At 44.1% G+C, this 21505-nt stretch overlaps 1 protein-coding gene across 1 annotated transcript; it reads right to left on the reverse strand.

Moving 5' to 3' along the window:
• Positions 1 to 1282: 1282 nt before the first annotated feature.
• Positions 1283 to 21226, reverse strand: LOC147880893 (aspartic proteinase 36-like). The gene is made up of 10 exons (XM_087370233.1): positions 20704 to 21226; positions 20307 to 20436; positions 19849 to 20087; positions 19522 to 19749; positions 19214 to 19379; positions 19046 to 19122; positions 18454 to 18556; positions 2177 to 2243; positions 2013 to 2084; positions 1283 to 1921 (listed from the first exon to the last, which is right to left on the reverse strand). Exons 1-10 carry the CDS (start codon positions 21003 to 21005, stop codon positions 1767 to 1769), a joined length of 1539 nt encoding a protein of 512 aa, XP_087226359.1. The 5' UTR covers positions 21006 to 21226; the 3' UTR covers positions 1283 to 1766.
• Between the last annotated feature and the right edge of the window lie 279 nt (positions 21227 to 21505).

Below are 21505 nucleotides of genomic sequence, written 5' to 3' on the forward strand. Positions count from 1 at the left end.
CCACAGGACAGAGACCCAGAGGAGCACGAGGAGGTCAGAGCTCACACAGGACACATGCCTCCACCCTGTGGATGTACATATGAGATGGTTTGTAGACGCCGCAGGATCTTGTTACATAGGGAACGTACTCGTCGCTTCATCTCCAGACAATCCAGGATGACGGCAGCTTTTCGGAGGAGACTTACTCATGGAGATCTCGCCCCACCAACCGCTCACGTCACCTTTGCTCAGATTTGTACTCTCATAGCAGGAGGCAGAGTTGATGGACAAGATTTCCAGTATTATTTTGGTTCTCAGACTCCGTGACACCTGGACTTGTATCTTTGCATTGGCATATTGTACTCATCCCCCCATTTTGCACCCAGGGGCGGTTTCCTTGCATCTAGTTTACTTTGTATTTAGGCTCAGATTTGACATTATGTACTTTCACTTGCATTGTATTGCGTAGCACTAAGATGATATTCGACGATGCCTCTTCTTTGTGACACGTTGATTTTGTGCTATCTTGTATGCAGAGTTCTTGATGTCCCATGGGCCCATTTTGGCCTTTAGTGGACAATAATACACTTTCTTTCTTTCTTTCTCTCTCTCTCTCGTTGGAATGAAAGAAAGGATTTACAGAAGGAATGAATTATTTAAAACATAAAAAACTAAATGAAGCCCTTACACTTAACGTTCCGGCTTCCTACAAAGATGCAAAATTACATTCCTAACTTAGAAAGCACATGCATACTCAAATCAAACTCTCTTTTGAAACTATAATTATTAGTTTAGTCAGCACAATTCCATATACTATTTGAAGTCAACAAACAAGCGAGTACAAATACTCGTGAGCACTACCCTAAGAGTTAATTTGGGAAGAGAGAGAGAGAGAGAGAGAGAGAGAGAGGACAAGTTGATTTGGCAAGGGGGGAGAAGAGAGAGAGAGAGAGAGAGAGAGAGAGAGAGAGAGAGAGAGAGAGAGCACTCAAAATAGAAAGCAGGCCTAAAATAGCTGGAGGGACACTTTTTTTCAAAAGTTTTAGAAGAGCACTGCCTGCAGGGCAGTGCTAACAAAGGCAACCTTTGCATTCCAATAAACCCCACATTAACCTAAGCTTTGAAAACAATCACACAAAGAACATTGGTACTTCTGCCATCAGACCCAATGTCAGGATCTGTCCACAATGTAGAATAATTTAGGTAAAAAGTTCCACCCGCAGACTGTTGTGAATGAGACACAAGAACCATGCAAGAATATAATATAAAGTACAATTTTACTTACTGTATGAGTTCATTAGAATTTTTCTAATAGTAGAATTTTTCTAGTAGTACAAGCATAGAGTGTCAATCTGTGCCCTAAAACCACTCGCTTGAAGGGGCGGCTATATTATTGAATGTAAGGAACAAGAATATTTTCATGAGCGTACTTGGTCGAGCTTCCGCTCTGTTTATGATACAAAATGGGCGGGTTTTTCCTAATTCCAGTGAGCTCTTGAAACTTGTGCACTCACGGGCTTTTGTTTTCAACACCTGATATTTGGTTCATCTTACCTCATCATTTGGTTTGAAGATGTGTGTGCGCTCAAAATTGGAAACTTGTGATATAAAGCTGTTCTCACAACTCCAACCAACCCATCAATAAACGTTGACTAATTAAGAATTGTCACTATGTGCCCCTGATTGGTACACTTTATCAAGACAGCAAACTCGCCAAAGACGCAAAAATAGATGCACATTTCTGGCCATCCTTGGCACAAGAATACATTCATTTGAATGATTATGAACTATAGATACAGAAAAAGGCACGACCAAAGAATTGCATTGATTATGCCACTGCTTAGAATGACAGCACCACTGGAAAGGCTAGCACTGGGGATAAATGAAGCAAAGACATGCTCCACTTCACCAGTTGATGATATGACAGTCAGATTTGAGGAACCTGTAGTGCAAGCAAAACAAAGCACCTATAAGATTTCAACACAAAGACTAGTGATTGTTCAAATAGCATTTCAGACTGGCCACACACTTACAGTTGTAATCAACCCAACCGATGCGCTGCTGCCCAAGATCATACACTATAAGCCTGTCTTTTAAAATCAGGTCTGCGAGTAAAAAAGAAAGGTCAGTGGTTATCAGACAACAGAATATTCAATATACCCTGCAGAATTAAAAACACAGTAAAGATAATTCATACCTCCTAAAATGGTAAGATCCAAGCTATTTTGTGTAGGAGTTTGAAAGCCAATGCACCAACCATTTCCCTGAAGAAAAACACAGGATTAAAATTATTAAATGAGCAGAACAGATTCCTCCAAGAGAACAAATGAAAATACTGAATGGAATTACTTTTCTGGCTACATGCCTTAAAAAGTTTCTTTAGCAGCTGGGAGTGCTAAAAGCTTCTACTTTATGCCTGGGATTGTGTGTCAAGCAGGCTTCATGCAAGCATTGTGGGTGCATGCATGTTAACTTGCTATGCAAACTATTCTGGAACTGCAGAATAGTTTGCAGCGGCTACATGCGGCTATTCAAGACAATCCATCTGTTGAGCAACTGTTGAGTAGTTAATACCTCACAACCTTCATCTTGGTGTCACCACTACCCCGGTAGCATTCTTGATTTCTTGAGGCTTAGCTCCACTCCTGTAGTAATCTCCCAGATCCTCCTTACCACAAGGTGGCTCCAGATCTTCATCTTTCAAAGAGGGTAATTTGCGCCATTGAGCTTTCCCGAGTCCCCAAAGCTTGGGATCAGTAGTCTATTGGCCATGATGAGGATGTGAAAGGCTTAGGGGCTCGAGTTCCCTTACTTAAACCCATTTATCTGAATTTTTTATCACCCTCCTCGCAAGGGTACCTGTCCTTCAGACGTAGGAGAGAATTTTAACAAGCCTGAACTGAGTTCTCCTTCCAAAGGTTCTCAGCTGTGAGCTTCTTGCACTTGTGAGTCTTCCTTAGGTCTCTGATACCATGTTAGAAAGCAGAGATGGAGGTTGTTTGCTGCAGCAAATACTTTTGTAGCGAAAGATTGTGAAAATGTTGACCAGAAATCAGAGTGTTAACTCAAATCTCACTCCTTGCCCTAGTGTGTACACAACTGAATATAGATAGATGAAGACAGTTAATGAACCATGCACGTGAAAGTATGAACAGTAAATATGTATTGCTTCAAAGATGGACAAAGCGTTGTACAACGGTGTGCACAATGTGCCACCATCCAGTGGATAAGCTACTGCCTAGATGTGGAACCCTAGCACCACAAAATTGTTCTCCTACCTCGTCTTGGCACCTTTGAAACAATAAGCCTGTGTACTCTCCAAGAGCTTCAGTGGGCTGAATAGATGCCCTTCCTACAGACCTCCTTACTGCCTGTTGGACAGCCAAAGGTCAGGTTCTGTTGCACAGCAGACTCTCTCTCTCCTCTGCCAAGATTCTCTCTCTACAGCTTCAGGCTTCTCTCTCTGCAGAAGTCCCTCTTTCTCTTCACCGCTGCCTCTTTCTCTTGTCCCTACCTTGGAGCTATTACACCCTCTCTCTATACCATTACTCCACTCCAAGGCTTTCTCTCTCTGCAAAACTTTTTTTCTGGGTATTTCTCTCTCCAGCCCCAAGATCTCACTCATCCAAGCAAGAGGAGCTGCGAATTTCACCAAGGGCTCCATAACCAAGGGAGCAGAAGTCGAAGGGGAGCTTCAATCTGAGATTTGCTTATTTGCAGTACATTTTTGCATTGAAATTTCCACCTTTTCTAGAGATCTAATGCATGCAACTAATGTGGGATGAAGTTGTGATTGTGCAGGCATCTTCCTTACAGATTGAGGTGCCCATGGAGTCCACTTCTCACTAGTTCCAAATTTTGAGTCATTCCTTGTGTAGCTCAACTTGAGCATTCTTGTCTTGCAGTTATGTCTAGGTCCTCTCTCTCAAGAGTTGGAGTCCGAATTTTTAAGGTGCATTGCACCTTGGTCTTATATCTCCATTTGAGCAAAAAAAGAGCCTCGATAGTTGTGTGTGTTGGGGGGGGGGGGGGGGGGAGGAATCTTAGCCCTTCAACCCAAGTGCAATTGTGTGTATCTCTATGTTTCTACTCTGCATCTATAAGCAACTGTAAAATAGTCCATAAATTCCTTTGTCCAAATTGTTAAAAAGCACAGAGTGGTTTCATTGGTATTAGAGCCTAGGTAGTGGTCTGGTACTCTGTGCTCTCTCTTTTTGGTCCTTTCTTATTTGTTCTCTAGAGTCAATCTGCCATGATGGCAACTCATGGCCCTGATCCTTCTAATCTCCACGAATTGAGTTCTCTCTTGTCCAATGTAGGCCAACAAATTTAAGTTTTGGAAAGTAACCAGGTGGGAACGCACGAATCTGGGCCCCAATCCCAAGGAAGACGCCATGCAGACATCCACAACTCCAACAAGGAGGCTAAAACAAGGAGGGTAAGTCATCTCCTACTTCCCCTCAAGCGGCTCCAAAGTCCATCTCTTGCAGAGCTCACAAGGAGACAAAGATATGCTAACTATAAAGTACCCCTTGGAGATAAGCTCTTCAAGTTCAACAAGTACAAGGAAGAAGATCAGGCCGAAGTCTTCCTGGCCTGGATCCGAGATCCCGACTACTTCTTTGAAGGAGATGAATATAAAGAGAAGGCTGTTAGAAACATGGTGTGAGGGAGAGAGAGAGAGATAGGCTAGAGAGTGAAGAAGAGGTACTCAAATGAAGACATAATGAAGGCTTTCATTCATTCATCATCACCAAATGAGACAAGTGAAGTACAAGCCTTATATAGGTTACACTCACACACTTGCACCGAGTGCACATGGGATAAGTCCCATAGTGACACGTGGCAATCACACAATCACTAGTACTAGATCCCTAACACATCACATCAACACTCTCTTTGGCTATGATATCTCATGGTGTAAGAGAGAGAGAGAGAGGCTGAGAGTGAAGAAGTCATATTCAAATGAAGATATAATGAAGGCTTTCATTCATTCATCATCACTAAATGAGACCAGTGAAGTACAAGCCTTATATAGGCTACACACTCACACACTTGCACCAAGTGCATATGGGATAAGTCCCATAATGACACGTGACACTCACTGTCACCAATTGGTATTTCTCCCAAGAAATAAAGAAGAGTCTTTATCAAATTGACTATGGTCAAAGAAAACTGACTTTGGTTCACAAGAATAAGTTTTACTACTTTTACTTTTGCTTTGCATTGGTAAAAAAGAACTGTGGGGACACCCACAAGGGACTAGGATTAGTCCAAGAACTAGGAATGCATGCATTTCACTAACCTTTAATGGGTAAGTATTGCAATTTGGTTGTGCCATGTGTGGGACCTAAGAGAGTGTAAGAAGGACCCAAGAGTGGGGAGAAAAGTGTAAAAAGCATGTCCCACAAGGCTCAAAAAGTGAAGATAAGGGGGCGCCTCATTAAAAAAAGGGCCCACAAGATTAAAAGACGCCTAAAAGCTACAGAGCACCAGATTTAGAAGGAAAAAGACTAAAAGCTTGACTTTTTGTATTAATAGCTTTTAGAAAGCACGCCCTAGCTTTTTGCTAGGCCTAGTCTATAAAAGAAAGGCTCGTGGCCTGCCCAGAGATGATGTGGATTGGCTACAGAGCACCCAGACCTGCTGCGAATTGATTCCAAGGAGCCTAGCACTACTATGATTTGGTCTAAGGGTGCCCAAGATCCTCTACAAGCTATTCCAAGGAGTAGAGCCATATTGTGATTTGTTCCAGAAGCTGTTTTGTGTGTTGCAAACTGCTCAAAAGTGTCATAATACCAATGATTTTATTGCTAAAGCATTTTCAAGTATCTTAAGGTTTGGTTACACTCACAAAATCACTAGTACTAGATCTCCTAACACATCACATCAACACACTCTTTGGTCTCAATCCGGTGATCTGCGTTTCTTCAGGGTGGCAACTCTTTTGGCAGCGGGTCCGGCATAATATCTCTGAATTCGTGGAGCACGGCCTGGACCTCCCTTGAGACGTGCTTCTTGGGCTCGCCATCTCCTGGAGCAAACGACTCCTCAACTTGTTGGATCAACAAGAGGAAGGCCGGTTGTCTTTTCCTCACGGCTTTCTTGAGCTACATCGCGAATAAAGTTTGGGGTAGGGCCACTCCCTTCTCACGGGATGCAACCTCCTTCCTAAACAAAGCACAAACTACTCGTCATGGCAATTTACGAGGGCTTGATTGGCCCATAACCAAGTCCACCCCAACACAATCTCGAAGTCGTCCATCACCACTATTGAAAATTCAACCTGACTATTGTTGCTTCCCACTTGTACACTGACTCTTTTTGCGACATGAGCTACGGCTTGCCCAAGGGCATTGACAATCTTCACGACATTTCCTTCAATCCTTAGGCCCAATTCTTTAGCCTTAGGGGGTGTAATAAAATTTTGGCTAGAGCAAGTCAACCATCGCCCTTACATTTATATTTGCAGTGATGGAACATGAGCCCAACAACTACCTCGGTCTCCTTCATAGGCCCCAATAACTTAATCGGTGTGACGATCTGAGAGGGGCCTTCATCGGGTTGCTCCTTAATTGGTTGGAGACTTTGTCTCATAGGGCAATCACGAGCATAATGAGCCCCGATGCAAATATTGCAGCCGCTCCCTTTGGTCCTGGATTACCAATAGACCCTTTAGAAGCTATGCTGATTTTTGGCTGTATGTTGGTTACCTTAGCCTTCCCCTTTTGGCTAGGGGCTGGCAAGGACTTTAGTTGATCGTCAAGGGCACCTCCCATAGGTCTAAATTTATTCTTGCCGCTTGAGCCTTCGCTTTACCTTCGATTTTTCTCCCTCCGCTCCTCTAGGCTTGTGGAAGGGCTTGGAATGCGGGTTACCTCCTTTAGACTGGTGTTGGCGCTCCTGCCAATCCGTCAGCCTATCTACAGCTTCGTATGCCTCGGCCACAGTCTTTACCTACTGCCTCATAAGCTTATCATGAGCCCACCGTTTCAATCGAGTGATGAAGTAGTAGAGGCGCTTGGCCTCAGACATCTCTTTGATCTGCAACATCAAACACGAATGCTACTTAATGAATTCCCATAGGGTTCCCGTATGCCTGAGATTGTTGAAGGCATCTCTTGCCTTCCACTCTACATGTGCTGGTAGGAAGAGTCGAAGCCTCTGTTGTAGGTCTTCCCACGAACTGATAGCAAAAGTATTCTTTAGAGCTGTTCTTCTTTAAAGTTACGCCACCATCATTTGGAGCGAGTAGCGCCTGCTCCTTAGGCTCGGTAATTTTAACTAGAGAGAGCTACTACGTCATATCATAACAGAAATTCTCGAGCACCTTGGCATCTCCAACTCCTTATGGCTCTAGCTTCTTAGGTTTTACTTTGACCTTACCTGAGGAGCCCTCGTCCTTCTTTTCAGTGACATGAGCCAATTGGATCTTTAAGTTGGCTAGCTATTGTTCTAGGGCGTTCCAGCGCGTCGTTCTGAGCTCGAACTGCCAAAACGGCATCCTCAAGGGCAATCAACCACATGTCGACCTCTCTGAACTTCGGACGGGTTCTGAGCTACCTCGGTTGGAGCAGTTTCTTCTACAACATGCGGCTGTATATCTACCTCCATAGTTGCACCTGCTCCTTAAACTCAGTAATTTTTAGCTAGAGAGAGGTACTGTGTCATATCATAACAAAAATTCTCAAGCACCTTGATGTCTCGACCTCCTTTGTATGGCTCTGGCTCCTTCGGTTTTACTTTGACCTTACCTGATGAGCCCCCCTCCTTTTCGGTGACATGAGCAAACTGGATCTTTACGATGGCTAGGTGTCATTCTAAGCTCGAACTGCCAAAATGGCATCCTCCAGTGCAGTCAACCGTGTGTCAACCTCTCTGAACTTCTGGTGTGGGTTCTGCTTGCATGCCCTTGAGCTACCTCGGCTAAAGCAGCTTCTTTTGCAATAGGAGGCCGTGTATCTACCTCCATAGAGTCCTCCATCATTCGTTTTGGGTTCGTGCTCTGATACCAACTGTCACAAGGGTGAGAAAAACACCTTGAATTCTTTTCTTCTCTCTGTGTGTGAGGCCCCCTCCTCTCGGATCTCGACTTGCTAGACTTGCTCTAGAGGCAAACACACCTTCTTTCAATGCTCTCTCCCTTCTACCTTACAGGTTATCTTCAAACAGATCTTGGAACACTTGAAATGCAGCATAGGACTGCACCTTGGGAGCTCTCGGCCCCACTAATTCTCGCTTGAAGACCCTCGAATTCGCCTATGTACTCACCGAGCTTCTCAGCTATTGCATCTTGGCACCCTTTGAACAATGGCCCTAATCTCCTAGTTTAAATCGTGACCATTGATGGATTGCAAGCTAGATCACGGCCGTCAAAACCTTCAAAGCGCTAGACTGTTGGATCTCCCCATTTGGATCTAAACCGTTCGTTCCCGCCTTGGAGCCAAAGAGAAATCGACCAAGGCACGAAACTAACTAGATCCAACCGAACCGAACCAAAAAAGGTTAGTCACGCACGCCCATCAACTGCGCGGTTTGCCATCATATATTCCTCTACAAACATACCTCTTGCGAAATTGAAATCGTGACCTTCTCTTCCCCGGCTGTCCACCTTATTGTCGAGCCAACGACACAAACCTTGTCTGAGTTATATTTCCATATCATGTTAAACTTACTTTCAACTTGGGGAACGAATGCCACGTGGCCCAAAAGAAGATCCTCCGCATATTCGCATCCATGGTATCTTCTCTAGAATATTCCTTCACTTACCGCGAGATGGGACTCGAACTCCGGGTGTTTCTGAGCATACCGAGCGATCTATCATCGAGGCTAGTCCTCTGCATGTGATTGGATCAACTCGCTAGCTAGTCTTAGCGTTAACCTTGGTTGAGCTTCAATCTGAAAGAGGTTCATGTTAGGTCCGTCGACCAATGAGCCATTTGGCTCAAGTGTTACAGATGGCAAAAGGCCACCACACTACTTCTCCCTTCAAGCGGCAAAGAGATCGCCTCCCACAAACTGTCTAAGGCCCTCAGCTCCTGCTTGAACTAGTCGTTGCCTCCTTCCTGTTGTCACGTCCTCGTGCGCTCATGATCGCCGTTGCCCTCTTCCTCTGACTTGTTGTGTCGTCTTGCCACGAGAATGACTCCTTGCCAGATCTCTGACCTCGCCTTGACCTTTAGCCTTTGTCTCCCTTTGTCTGTATCGGATCGACCTAAGTCGGGAAGCTCTTATTCGACATCGTTCAAACGATTCTCCTCGATCATTGATGCGTGTTCATGGCTATCTGGTTGGTCTAACTGACCAGTGGAGCCTTAGTTCCACTCATTGGGCAAGTTAGTCCGAGTGAGTCCTCACACGTTGGTTGACTGTCTAACTCGCCTCGATGAATCTTGGATTGCCACGTGTCGTCCTTGGACGTGGTCCTCGCATCACTGCCCGCACGCGCTCCCTGGCACCACTAAGCCAACGAATCCGAAACTACCACATGTGTCCTCGTGCGCCAACCGAGATCCACGAGGGTCTTCTGCTTACCACACTGCCACCTAGACTACTGTCGGCTCACGTGGCCTCTTGTGCATCAGAGTCTGCATGGTTCTGCTGAGGCAATCGACACATAGACCCGCAGAGCCTGTGTGCTTTGCCACCATTGGCCCTGGTGCCCTAGCCTTAAAGGCTTGCTATGATGCCTTGCTGGCGGGGCGCTTAGTTGAGACTTCCCTTTGGCGGATTATCCGGTTAGGGCTACCGATGACCTGTCGTTTAGCACCGCGAAAGGCCTCCTCCCCATTGGCGCATGCATGCAAGGTGGCTAGATTTGAATTTGGGATGTCGATGAGAGTCGAGATCCAAGGGCATGCCCAAGCCCACCCTTGTCAACAGGGTAGGGCAACCCTATTACAGGGGAGGTATAGTACACTTCAAATTATGTCTTGCAAATCTATGGAGTAAAACAATATTCTGCACTCTTGTGCAAAGCATCTTTCATCCCTTCCCCCTTTAAAGAGCATTGAGAGGTTTCAATGGTGATCTACTTGGAGGTGTCTATGTCAGTCAACCTCCAAGATTTGAGGTTGAAGGTTTTGAAAATAAGGTATGCCAATTGAAAACACCCCTCTATGGATTGAAGCACGCACCCCAGGCATGGTATGCCAAAATACATTCACATTTGTTATGCCCTGGATTCAAGACAGCCCAACAAAGGCCACTCTTTATGTATGTGGTCATATTACAAGCTTATTACTGGGCCAAATACACAGCCAATTGCAGCTTTCAAAGAGATTTGCAGAAGTCATTTGCTACTATCAGGGCATCCAAATTGCTAGTTTTGAAGGGGTTGGGGGTATAATGATGAGCCAAGCCAAGTACACTGGACAACTCGGACAACTCTTACAGCGCTTCCAGTTCAAGGATTTAAAGCCGATTTCTACACCATTGGAGCCTGGTTTATGTTTCCCTCTGAGGATGGGAGTGACCCATTTGATGCTACCTTCTACTAGCAAGCTGTGGGCTGCCTTATCTATATGTCACACCAGGCCTGATTGGCAGTATGCAGTCTCTCAATTAAGCAAGGTCATGCACAAGCCTAGTACACAGCATTGGCAGGCAGTGAAACCTCTGTCTTCCAATACTTGAAAGGCACACAGCATATGGGACTGTTATGTGATTATAAGTCTTCACTAGTTATGCATGCTTTCACAGACAGTGACTAGGCTGGTTTTTATGACACCCGCTTGTCTCACAGTGGCAGCTGCTTCATGCTTGTCTCCTCATGCATTTCTTGCTTCAGCAAGAAACATGCCAATGTTGCTACTTCGAGTTGTGAAGCTGAGTACAGGGCTTGGCTCCGCAAGTTACTTGCAGACGCAGATCTTGATGTCAACCAGGCATCTTCAGTCAGAGTCCTGTCTTTCATGTGCATACCAAGCTGATGGGATATCTCAAGGTGTATGCCTCAGGCACACCTTGGTTTCTATGTGTGAGTGCTAGAGGCACAATTAGGTGCCCATAAGCACAGTTAGGTGGTGGAAAGCCACATAGGATGATTGAGAGAATCTAGGAGCAAATTGAGGAGATGATTGTGGAGCTCTGAAGTCATCAGTGATGTCAGTGAGCATGTAAGAGGTGCCTACATAAGGACCTCACTCTTCTTCATTCCATTATGCAAGTATTCTGAATTTGTGTCCACTCTACTCTTTCCTTTCAGTTTACCAACATGGTATCACAGCCATTTGATCCCCCTTGATCCATTTATGCCACATCATCATCTTCTTCTCCATCTTCCTCTTCCTCTTCTTCCCAAAATTTGCTTAAGCATGTTCTCCTCCGGTTCTCTACCATTCTCCACGCCCTTCCTGCTGGAGATCCACCTCAAAGGGGCGAACCCCTGGCTGAAAGGAATTGAAGAAACACGCGCTCGTTTCGTCGCCATTACACGCAGTTCGTCGACCTTTGTTCCTGCGTTTTCTCTCAGCATGCTCCATGCTTCTCCAATTCCTTTCAGAGGGAGCTAGTCCATACCTAGAGCTATCATGTGCTGAAATCTGAGCAGCAATGGTTGTTGGGATATCTCAAGGTGTATGCCTCAGGCACACCTTATGTTTCTATGTGTGAGTGCTAGAGGCACAGTTAGGTGCCCACAAGCACAGTTAGGTGGTGGAAAAGCCACATAGGATGATTGAGTGAATCTAGGAGCAGATTGAGGAGATGATTGTGGAGCTTTGAGGTCATCAGTGATGTCAGTGACCTTGTATGAGGTGCCTACTTAAGGACCTCTCTTTTCTTCATTCTATAAGCAAGTATTCTGAGTTTGTGTCCACTCTACTCTTTCTTTTCAGTATTCCAACATGGTATCAGAGCCCTTTGATCCCCCTTGAGCCCATTTCTGCCACATCATCATCTTCTTCTTCATCTTCTTCTTCTCCATTTTCCTCTTTCTTCCCAAAATCTTTGAGAGCTTGGTTCTCCATCTACAAATAGCCATTGCCCAAACCCTCTGAGCTGGAAACTCCTCTAGTATGGGCGAACTTCCACCTGCAAGCAATTGAAGAAAAAACGTCTGTGGTGGCTGCCATTCTCCAAACAGCGAATTTCTTCTGTTGCTCAATACTCCCTGCATACTCCGCCATTGCCTGAGCCCTCTTAGGAGTAGATGGGCGACCTCAAGACGAAGATTTTGAGCCATTTTTCAAGTCATTTGGTTCAGTAACGAGGGAGAAATCATCAAAACTCAGTTTCAGCCTGTAGCAACTCTCCCGGGCAAAAGTGCGCACCATTTCGTCCAACCTCTGTGCTGGACCTTCTCTGGTATATGAGCTTTCTTTTGCTTTAGAAAGCCCTCTTTTCCTTGCTTTGAAGAGTGAGCTACAAGCCCTCCAAGTTCAGCTTTTCAGTTTTGACAGTTTTGGACAAGTTTTTGAAGATGATGCTACATAAAATGCTACTCTAGCATTTCTGGTCTTTTGAAGTTTTTAATAACTTCACTACAAGTGTTGCTTCAGTTTTGTTTTGACTTGCTAGACCTGGTTGTGATTGGAAAGTGGTTATTTCATCCACTTCTATGAAGCATATAAAAAGTAGCATCATTGATTGAAAACTAGTCACTACTATCTGCTACAACAAGTGGCTATACTTTGGAAGTATTGCAGTTCTTTTTGCCTTGTAAGAGAGATAGACACTGCCCAATATCTGGGTTAGACCCTCTCATGGCTACTTTATATAATCTTGAGAAGTTCAATGGAAAGGGGTTCCATACATGGCAAATGAAGGTAAAATTTGCATTAATGCGGGAGAACTTATGGGGACTTGTCAAACCTTCTCCTACCGCTTCTTCTACGGCCTCAAATGCTGGGGAATCTTCAGCTCCGACACGACCGGCAAGGGATCCAGCAAGAGAAGAAAAAGCATATGGTATAATTGCTTTAGCTTTGGGTGATGATTACATACATCATATATCTGACTTGGAGTCTCCATCGGAAGCATGGCAGAAGCTAGATTTGATTTTTGGTGCAAGCTCTCATATTTCTAAACTATCACTTAAAATCTCTTTCTTTGAATTAAAAATGGCAAGTGATACTACTTTGGCTGCCCATGTCAACTATATGCGGAGTCTTATGACTCAGTTAGCTTCTATCGACTCTCCTATCACCCCTGATGATGCTATGGCAGTACTACTTAAGAGTATGCCTGAAAGCTTTGATCACATTGTAAGCACTTTGAAGAATCTTCCCAATCCACACCTTGAAGGCATTATCTCAGCCCTCCAAGAAGAAGAAAGACATATGGAGTTAAGGAAAGGCAATGACGCTGCTTATGTAATGAAATTCCAGAAGGGCAAGTATTCTCCTTGCAATCACTGTGGAAAAACAAATCACCTATCAAAGGACTGCTTCAAAGTAAATCCATGCAAGCACTGTGGCAAAAACAACCATAGTGAGAAGTTTTGCAGAGACAAAGCAAAGACAGAAAATGCAAATCTACTTACAGTGAATGAGCCTCCACAAGATGAGGCGTCCCATGAAGATTATGCATTTTAAATCATCTCTATGTATGCTCCAGATCTCTCTTTTTATGTCAAGGTACTCAGCCTGGATAGTCCTCCAAAATGAATGAAAATAAACTATTGTGTTGTGTGTGTTTTGTAAACACCTCTGGTCACCTTATGATGTAGGCCATGTGTATGTTTTGTTCCATGGTACCTCTTGCAGACATTGTGTGCATGTACATGCAAGGGAGATAACCATTGGAAGGTCTGTTTGTATCCCTTTCTGTTTACCTTACACCCAAGGGAACCCTTGCTAGCATGAGAACCTAGCCATAGATTAATCCTTGACCACCATGAGATGGCATGAGAAACTATCAGACTAGATGTATCCTTGACATAGCCTGAGGCATTTCCTTGAGGGGGGGTTTGTTGGGATATCTCAAGGTGTATGCCTCAGGCACACCTTATGTTTCTATGTGTGAGTGCTAGAGGCACAGTTAGGTGCCCACAAGCACAGTTAGGTGGTGGAAAAGCCACATAGGATGATTGAGTGAATCTAGGAGCAGATTGAGGAGATGATTGTGGAGCTTTGAGGTCATCAGTGATGTCAGTGACCTTGTATGAGGTGCCTACTTAAGGACCTCTCTTTTCTTCATTCTATAAGCAAGTATTCTGAGTTTGTGTCCACTCTACTCTTTCTTTTCAGTATTCCAACAATGGTTGCATATTCAAGCTGAAAACAGAGAAAAACCAGTCGAAATTGGAGAGACTAGCTATGGCACCCTGACATGTTTTTGCGCCTTTTCTCCTCAGTGGACCTTCTGTGGTATATCAGCTCTCTTTTGCCTCAGAAACCCCCTTTTCCTTTGCTCTGCAGAGTGAGATACAAGCCCTCCAAGTTCAGTCTTTTGATTTTGACAGTTTTGACAAGTTTTTGAAGATGATGCTACATAAGATGCTATTCTAGCATTTCTGGTTTTTTGAAACTTTCAATAACATCAGTACAAGTGTGGCTTCAGTTTTGCTTTGAGTTGCTATACCTGGTTTTGATTGGAAAGTTTTCATTTTAGCCACCTCTATGAAGCATGTAAGAAAAAGCATCATTGATTGAATTTTGGTCACTAGTCTTTGCTACATTAAGTGCTTATATTTGGAAGCCTTTCAGTTGTTATTCTAGCCTTGTAAGAGAGAAAGACACTGCCCAATATCTGGGTTAGACCCTCTCATGGCTACCATATTGAATATAGATAAGTTCAATGGAAAGGGCTTCCACACATGGCAGATGAAGGTGAAATTTGCATTGATGAGGGAAAACCTCTGGGGACTTGTCAAACCGACTTCAACCGCTTCTTCTACAGCCTCCAATGCTGGAGAATCCTCAACTCCGACACGCCCGGCAAGGGATCGGGACCGCTAGAGAGGAGAAAGCATATGGTATCATTGCTCTTGCTTTAGGAGATGATTATATTCATCACATCTCTGACTTAGAGTCTCCTTCAAAAGCTTGGCAGAAGCTTGACATGATTTTTGGTGCTAGCTCTCACATCTCTAAATTATCACTTAAAATCTCTTTCTTTGAATTGAAGATGGTTAGTGGCACTACTTTGGCAGCTCATGTCAATTACATGCGGAGTCTTATGACTCAATTTGCTTCTATCAACTCTCCTATTACTACAGATGATGCTATGGCAGTGTTACTTAAGAGTATGCCTGAAGATTATGATCATATTGTTATCACTTTGAAAAATCTTCCTAATCCTAATCTTGAAGGTATTATCTCTGCTCTCCAAGAAGAAGAAAGGCACATGGAGCTCAGGAAAGGCAATGACACTGTTTATGCTGTAAAAATCCAGAAGGGCAAGTTTACACCTTGCAATCACTATGGAAAGACAAATCACCTTTCAAAGGACTGCTTCAAAATCAATCCATGCAAACACTGTGGCAAAAACAACCATCATGAGAAGTTTTGCAGAGCCAAAGCAAAGACAGAAAATGCAAATCTACTTTCAGTTGATGTGCCTTCACAAGATGAGGCATCCTTTGAAGATTATGCATTTTAAATCATCTCTATGTATGCTCCAGATCTCTCTTTTTATGTCAAGGTACTCAGCCTGGATAGTCCTCCAAAATGAATGAAATAAACTATTGTGTTTTGTGTGTTTTGTAAACACCTCTGGTCACCTTATGATGTAGGCCATGTGTATGTTTTGCTCCATGGTACCTCCTGTAGACATTGTGTGCACGTACATGCAGGGGAGATAACCATTGGAAGGTCTATTTGTATCCCTTTTGTTTACCTTACACCCATGGGAACCCTTGCTAGCTTGAGATCCTCGCCATTGATCGATCCATGACCACCATAAGATGGCATGAGACACCTTGTGCTAGCTGTATCCTTGACATAGCCTGAGGCATTCCCTTGAGGGGGGGTTTGATGGGATATCTTAAGGTGTATGCCTCAGGCACACCTTGGTTTCTATGTGTGAGTGCTAGAGGCACAGTTAGGTGGTGGAAAGCCACATAGGATGATTGAGAGAATCTAGAAGCAGATTGAGGAGATGATTGTGGAGCTCTGAAGTCATCAGTGATGTCAGTGAGCATGTAAGAGGTGCCTACATAAGGACCTCACTCTTCTTCATTCCATAATGCAAGTATTCTGAATTTGTGTCCACTCTACTCTTTCCTTTTCAGTTTACCAACACAAGCACGTTGAGGTGCACTATAAATATGCTCAAGAGCGACCATCAGTTGGAGATACCAGTCCTCCTACGTTCCCACAAAGGATAACTTCAATTCACCCTGACCCAAGTTTGAACTTTTCGGCAAGCTTCTTGGTACCATCTGTTACGTGATTTTTGTTTCCATGTACTATCATAGGTTGCTATATCCATCACGGATGAATATGTGCAACTATGATACAGCCTCCAAGTATACCTGAGATGTATCCAAGATACTTCAGCCATACCATGGAGGGGAGTTTGTTGACACTTAGCCCTGTTATGGCCTTGTAGGCTAGTTAGGACACTTAGTCCCATTGGGGCACCTAGTACACTTACAAAATTTTAGTCCTAAGTTGACTTTGGTTGAATTTGGGCCTTATAATATTGGCCATCTCTTGTACTTTCACATTGTCCATTTGCAAGAACACTTCAGCTCCTTCAGCTTGTTGTCTCCTCTTTGCATTATAGTCTTGTTCCATTGCTCCCCGCATCCAACATAATTGGGGCTCTGAAAGCAGAACAACTAAAATGAAGTACTGAGTGTAAAAGGTTTCCTACCAGTAACAGAAAGCCATCACTAAAATGAATCATTACAAGAGCAGAAACAGTCGACTATCATGCAGTGGATTGGGTCCTTGTAAAGAGCATCCTGCCTCATCCATTTCTAAACTTCAAGCACCCTCTATCAGTTTAGCCATGTAACCATCCATCTGGAACTGCTCAGTGCTTATGACAATGTTGGACAGGAATACGTGTTTCGAGAGTCACTCCTCCAGATTTCCTAACGAAAATCAGGATTCAGAAAGCCATCACTAAAAAGAACTAAAATGAAGTACTGAAAGAAAAAGATTTCCTAACAAGTATCAGAAAGCCATCGCTAAAATGAAGCATTACAAGAGCAGAGACAGTCAAACAGTTGACTACATGCAGTGGATTAGGTTTTTATAAAGAGCATCCTGCTTCTAAAGTTCAAACACCCTCTATCAGTTTAGCCATGTAACCATCCATCTGGAACTGCTACAATATCTATGACAATGTTAGAAAAGAATGCGCGGTTCCGTGAGTTAATCCTCCATTTACACTCCTGCATCTGTAACCAAGTTTCAGTGCAGGCTCCAGATGTAGGAGGCACGGTCAGCTATACAAAGTCCCTTGAAAAAGTAAGGCCTATTGTGTCTGGGCACATACGAGCTTAATGTCTTTTCCAAGTTGTAATTCATTTAATTCCCATTCGTGAAACCACCGGTTAAATTTACTGGGTTCAGATGGCAGAGTCATTGCTCTGCAAATAACTTGCTGCATTTGGTCTTGAACTACAACTACAGATGTGTACAAATGGATGTCTGCAAAATCTCATTTTGTTATAATAATAAGGTTCCTCAAAAGATCTTGCTAGTATTGGAGATACCTTCAGGAAGCAATTTTCAACTATGGGCAGACCAGTCTAAATATCCAATGGATCAGTTATGCGGTCCACTACTTTGCGAAGCACTACGGTGCAGAGGGGAGGTGACCAATACAGATGCCCACATGAGAATTCAAGAAGCTACAGGAGCAGCGGTGCACTGCAGGAGCTGCAATGTACTCCTATTGGCTGTTCCCCTCTCCACCTGCATTTATTGGGTGTTGCATAGGGTTGAGAAGTTGGTTCTCAACAGGATTCCTCTTGGAAAGGAAAGGGGAAATAGCTCCCAGATCTTCGTAGGGGGAGAGCATGTGACAGGCCCCTAAATAGATCAATATGAATCATTTGACCAATAATCACCAAACAACCCAGCAAAAGGTATCCAAACCCAAAAACAGGAAGAATATCTAAGGAGTTGTTTTGAAGAACTTAACAAAAGAGTCACTCAATACTGGCAATGCATTACAGTGTGAAAGAAGACTGGCTGCTGTATAAATAGAAGATGATGACCGATCTATAAAATAGGCTGTCTCATTAGTGAGTTTTGATTTATTTTATAATATCAATTAATCCAGGGGGATGACCCCTTGTACAGTCCATAACTTCAGTCTCTATGAGCAGATGCAGGCAACATGAATAATTTTTTATGCTAACAAAAAGGTGTGCTCACATTTTTGTTAATTCATTTCTAATAATTTTGAAGAGAAAATGAGATCGCAAGCCCAGGCACCAGCTTTCCCAAAACAGAGAGGAATAAGAAGTAGTCACAAGTGCGTGCTTTCTTTCTTTTCCCTTTTCTGTGTCTGTCTTTTTGAGAGAGAGAGAGAGGCTGGTGGGGTGGGGGCGCAGCAGGGGGAAGAAAGTACCGGACTGCCTTCAGCCTGAACTAGATATTGATGTGGTTTGATGACCATTACAGCCTCTTTTCCATCAAAGGTCAAAGTGACTGAAGGAAACGCCTCATCAACACTGCACTTCCAGACAGGCATCAACAAAACTACATTTCAAGAGACATGTTTTAGTCTAAATTTCTCTCGATGTCCTTAGTTTGAATTTTCACTATAAAAATACAAAGCACCAAAAACGCTGAGACTTATAGAAAGGAAAATAAAACAGGTACACTCTGCTTTTCTTTGGAGATTCTTCAACTAAGCCTTGCCCGTCAGCCTTGATAATTATTCTACTTCGATAAACTTCTTTCCAATAGTAAATCAAGTAAGAAAACACAGTATAAGCACCAACCAACAAGGCTTGCAGGTACAAAAGAAATCCTGAATTGAACACAAACACCCATTACAATGCACTTACACCTACAGAGAGCGTGGCAAAAAGTCACATTTAATACACACAGTAGCTGTTAAGAGGGCATACAGCCTCTGCTTGTTCTCATGAGAAGGAAGCTGATAAAAACTAAAAGAAGCACGTCAGCAGGGAGTGGGTTTCAAAATCAATCATCACCTGCCAGTATAGGGCACACAAGTCATTCCTTGCCAAGTGAAAACCTCTGTGACCTGCTGTTGTATGGCAGAAAGTATCTTCCCAAAAACAAAACAAAAAAAGTGTCAAATTCCATGTTGCTCATCAGAGCAAAAACATGAACATTTAGCCTGTATGAGGGTTTCTTACTGCTGTTAGCAGCTGCTGATAGGTCCCCTCCCCAAAGTAAGCAAGCGTTGTCCCACTATCAATGATTGTGCCAGTGTTTTGATTCGTGGAAGATGCTGCTGAATCTACCTGTATTGCTGCTGCACCACTAACAGTAATGCTTTTCAAGTTGACATTGTAATGGGATCTGTGACAGAAAATTTATCCTTTTAGCACTATATTATGCAGCAGTATCTGATTTGCTGCTGACCTTCCAGTGCTATAATTACATGTCCCAAATTCCAAAGCTCAAGTACGCGTGAATTTTTTTTCCAGTAGCATTCACTTACTGATTTGGAATTATGGGGGTATAAACAAGTCCTGGCGCTTGCACATTGCCAATCACAAGCATCCCACCACCTTCACCCTGTCCCTCCAGGCAATGAGCAAAGACTCCAGGAGCCTGCTTTTGATTGACCAATTGTGATATAATTGATAAATTGGATTGTCCAAAACCCATGATACCATCTAACGCTTGACCCTGTTGCTGCAACTCACCACCCTGACTTGTCCCACATCTGTAAAGATCATGCAGCCACGCAGTAGACAACCAATCAGCAGACTAGATCCAAGCACAACCATCACTGACCCGAAAAAGAGACTTCAAAGTGACTTACCCAAAAGCCACAGTAGCATTCGCAGTTTTCATAGACTGATTTCCAGCTACTATGTCAAGCTGCAAGGCGTCTCTAACAAAATATCCTTGTGATGAGCTTCCATCGCCGTATCCCAGTTGATAACCACATAGTTGCCCTGATTGACACTGGGCCGAAGATGCGGTACTACAATAAAGGTCCTGGCAGTAAACCAAGCTGCTGGTTGATGATGTACCCGGATCGTACAGCGCAAGACGCACCTGTCAATTGCAAAACTTTAAACTGTGTGAAGGTATAAGAAAAAAAGCTTTCAGAAACATGTAATTGCATCTCTCTGTCTCTCTGTCTCTCTGTCTCTCTCTCTCTCTCTCTCTCTCTCTGTGCCTGCGGGCGCGAAACATGCCATACCTACACACAGCCATTTGAAGATAAGAAAGGGCGGGGCGAGGGGGCGGTGGAGGGGGTGTGAAAGACGCTACCCCAAGATCAGTTGATGTAGGACAAGTTTTGCATGACGCACAATTTAGCCATAAGAGGTCGCTTCCTGTATCCACTTGTGCGTAGTACTTCGTAGGCGGTGTTCCGAGCTGAATTTCCGTAAAGTAAAGACTGGAAGATCGAGACGAAGACTTGTTTAGTACACAAATTCCACGGAAAGTTAGTCGCTGGTAAACGCAATCGTGAAAGACTTAGATAGACCCATTTATTCTACCTTACGTGCCCTAATTGCCAATTGACAGGAATAAAGGCGTCATGTGCTTCGGCTCATCGACAAGGACTCAGAGCCTTCGCTGCGAAACAAGGATAATGACACGAGCAAGACGGACAACACAGAGAGAGAGAGAGAGAGAGAGAGAGAGAGAGAGAGAGAGAGACCCTGCAATATTCGGATCCGCGATTCCGCCCAGAGGATAGGATTCTGCACTGGCCAGCAATCGACTGTGGCGCAGCCTGTCGCGTGATCGCAGGAAACCAAGATGATCGAAGCTCATGGGCTTGCTCATATTCTTGAGGGAAGGCCCATCTCGCCCTCTGTATCTGTGCTGAAGCTTGAAGAGGGTTCCAGAGACGCAGTGGTGATGAAGGGCAGAGAAGAAGAGGACAAAGAAAGCAAATCGGAGGCCAAAGCCAAGGGAGGTTTCCCGCCAAGCGTGGCAGGGGAGGAGCTGGTGGATCATGGTGGAGAAGTGTAGGGATGAAATTGAAAAAGAGGACTTAAGGAAGAGGTGCAGAAAAGGGCGAGGACAGAGGTGGCCGGCAGAGGCCGACCAGATAGAGTCGGGGCGTCATACGAGGGAGATCGGTAGAAGAGGGCGAAGGGCGGCAGCCGCCATAGCCGTAGCCCTTCGAATCCGCGCAGGACTGTGGTCCGCCATAGCCATATTACATTACAATTACAATCTACACTGAAAGAAGCCGCCTCGCAATACCTCCAACAACGCGTTTCCACCTCTTGCACTTGCGAACTCGTCCTGTCAGCACACCTACGACCTCCTCAAACATTCAGGCGTGAAGTTACCAAAGTACGAGAACAAGAATTAGTGGGGGACATAAGAGCGCTTGCTAGCAACAAGAGTTTGCATTGTCCCGCCACCTGGCACCGGGAGGCTATAGTAAAGCCAAAGGGGAAATTGAGCAATTTTCGATTTACAACGGAGGCCATTTCCACCTGGCTATC

Source organism: Dipteris shenzhenensis, chromosome 31, assembly GCF_047967505.1.
Source record: "Dipteris shenzhenensis isolate YYH24624 ecotype China chromosome 31, Dip_SZ_1.0, whole genome shotgun sequence".
Classification (NCBI taxonomy): Eukaryota; Viridiplantae; Streptophyta; class Polypodiopsida; order Gleicheniales; family Dipteridaceae; genus Dipteris; species Dipteris shenzhenensis.

Excerpts from the sequence above, each read along its gene's own strand:
- LOC147880893 (XM_087370233.1), bottom strand. The coding sequence starts at position 21,005 with ATGATCCACCAGCTCCTCCCCTGCCACGCTTGGCGGGAAACCTCCCTT. Across the intron at positions 2,085-2,176 it reads GGATCTTACCATTTTAGGAG|ACCTGATTTTAAAAGACAGG; the intron begins GTATGAATTATC and ends TTTTACTCGCAG. Across the intron at positions 1,922-2,012 it reads CGGTTGGGTTGATTACAACT|GTTCCTCAAATCTGACTGTC; the intron begins GTAAGTGTGTGG and ends CTTGCACTACAG.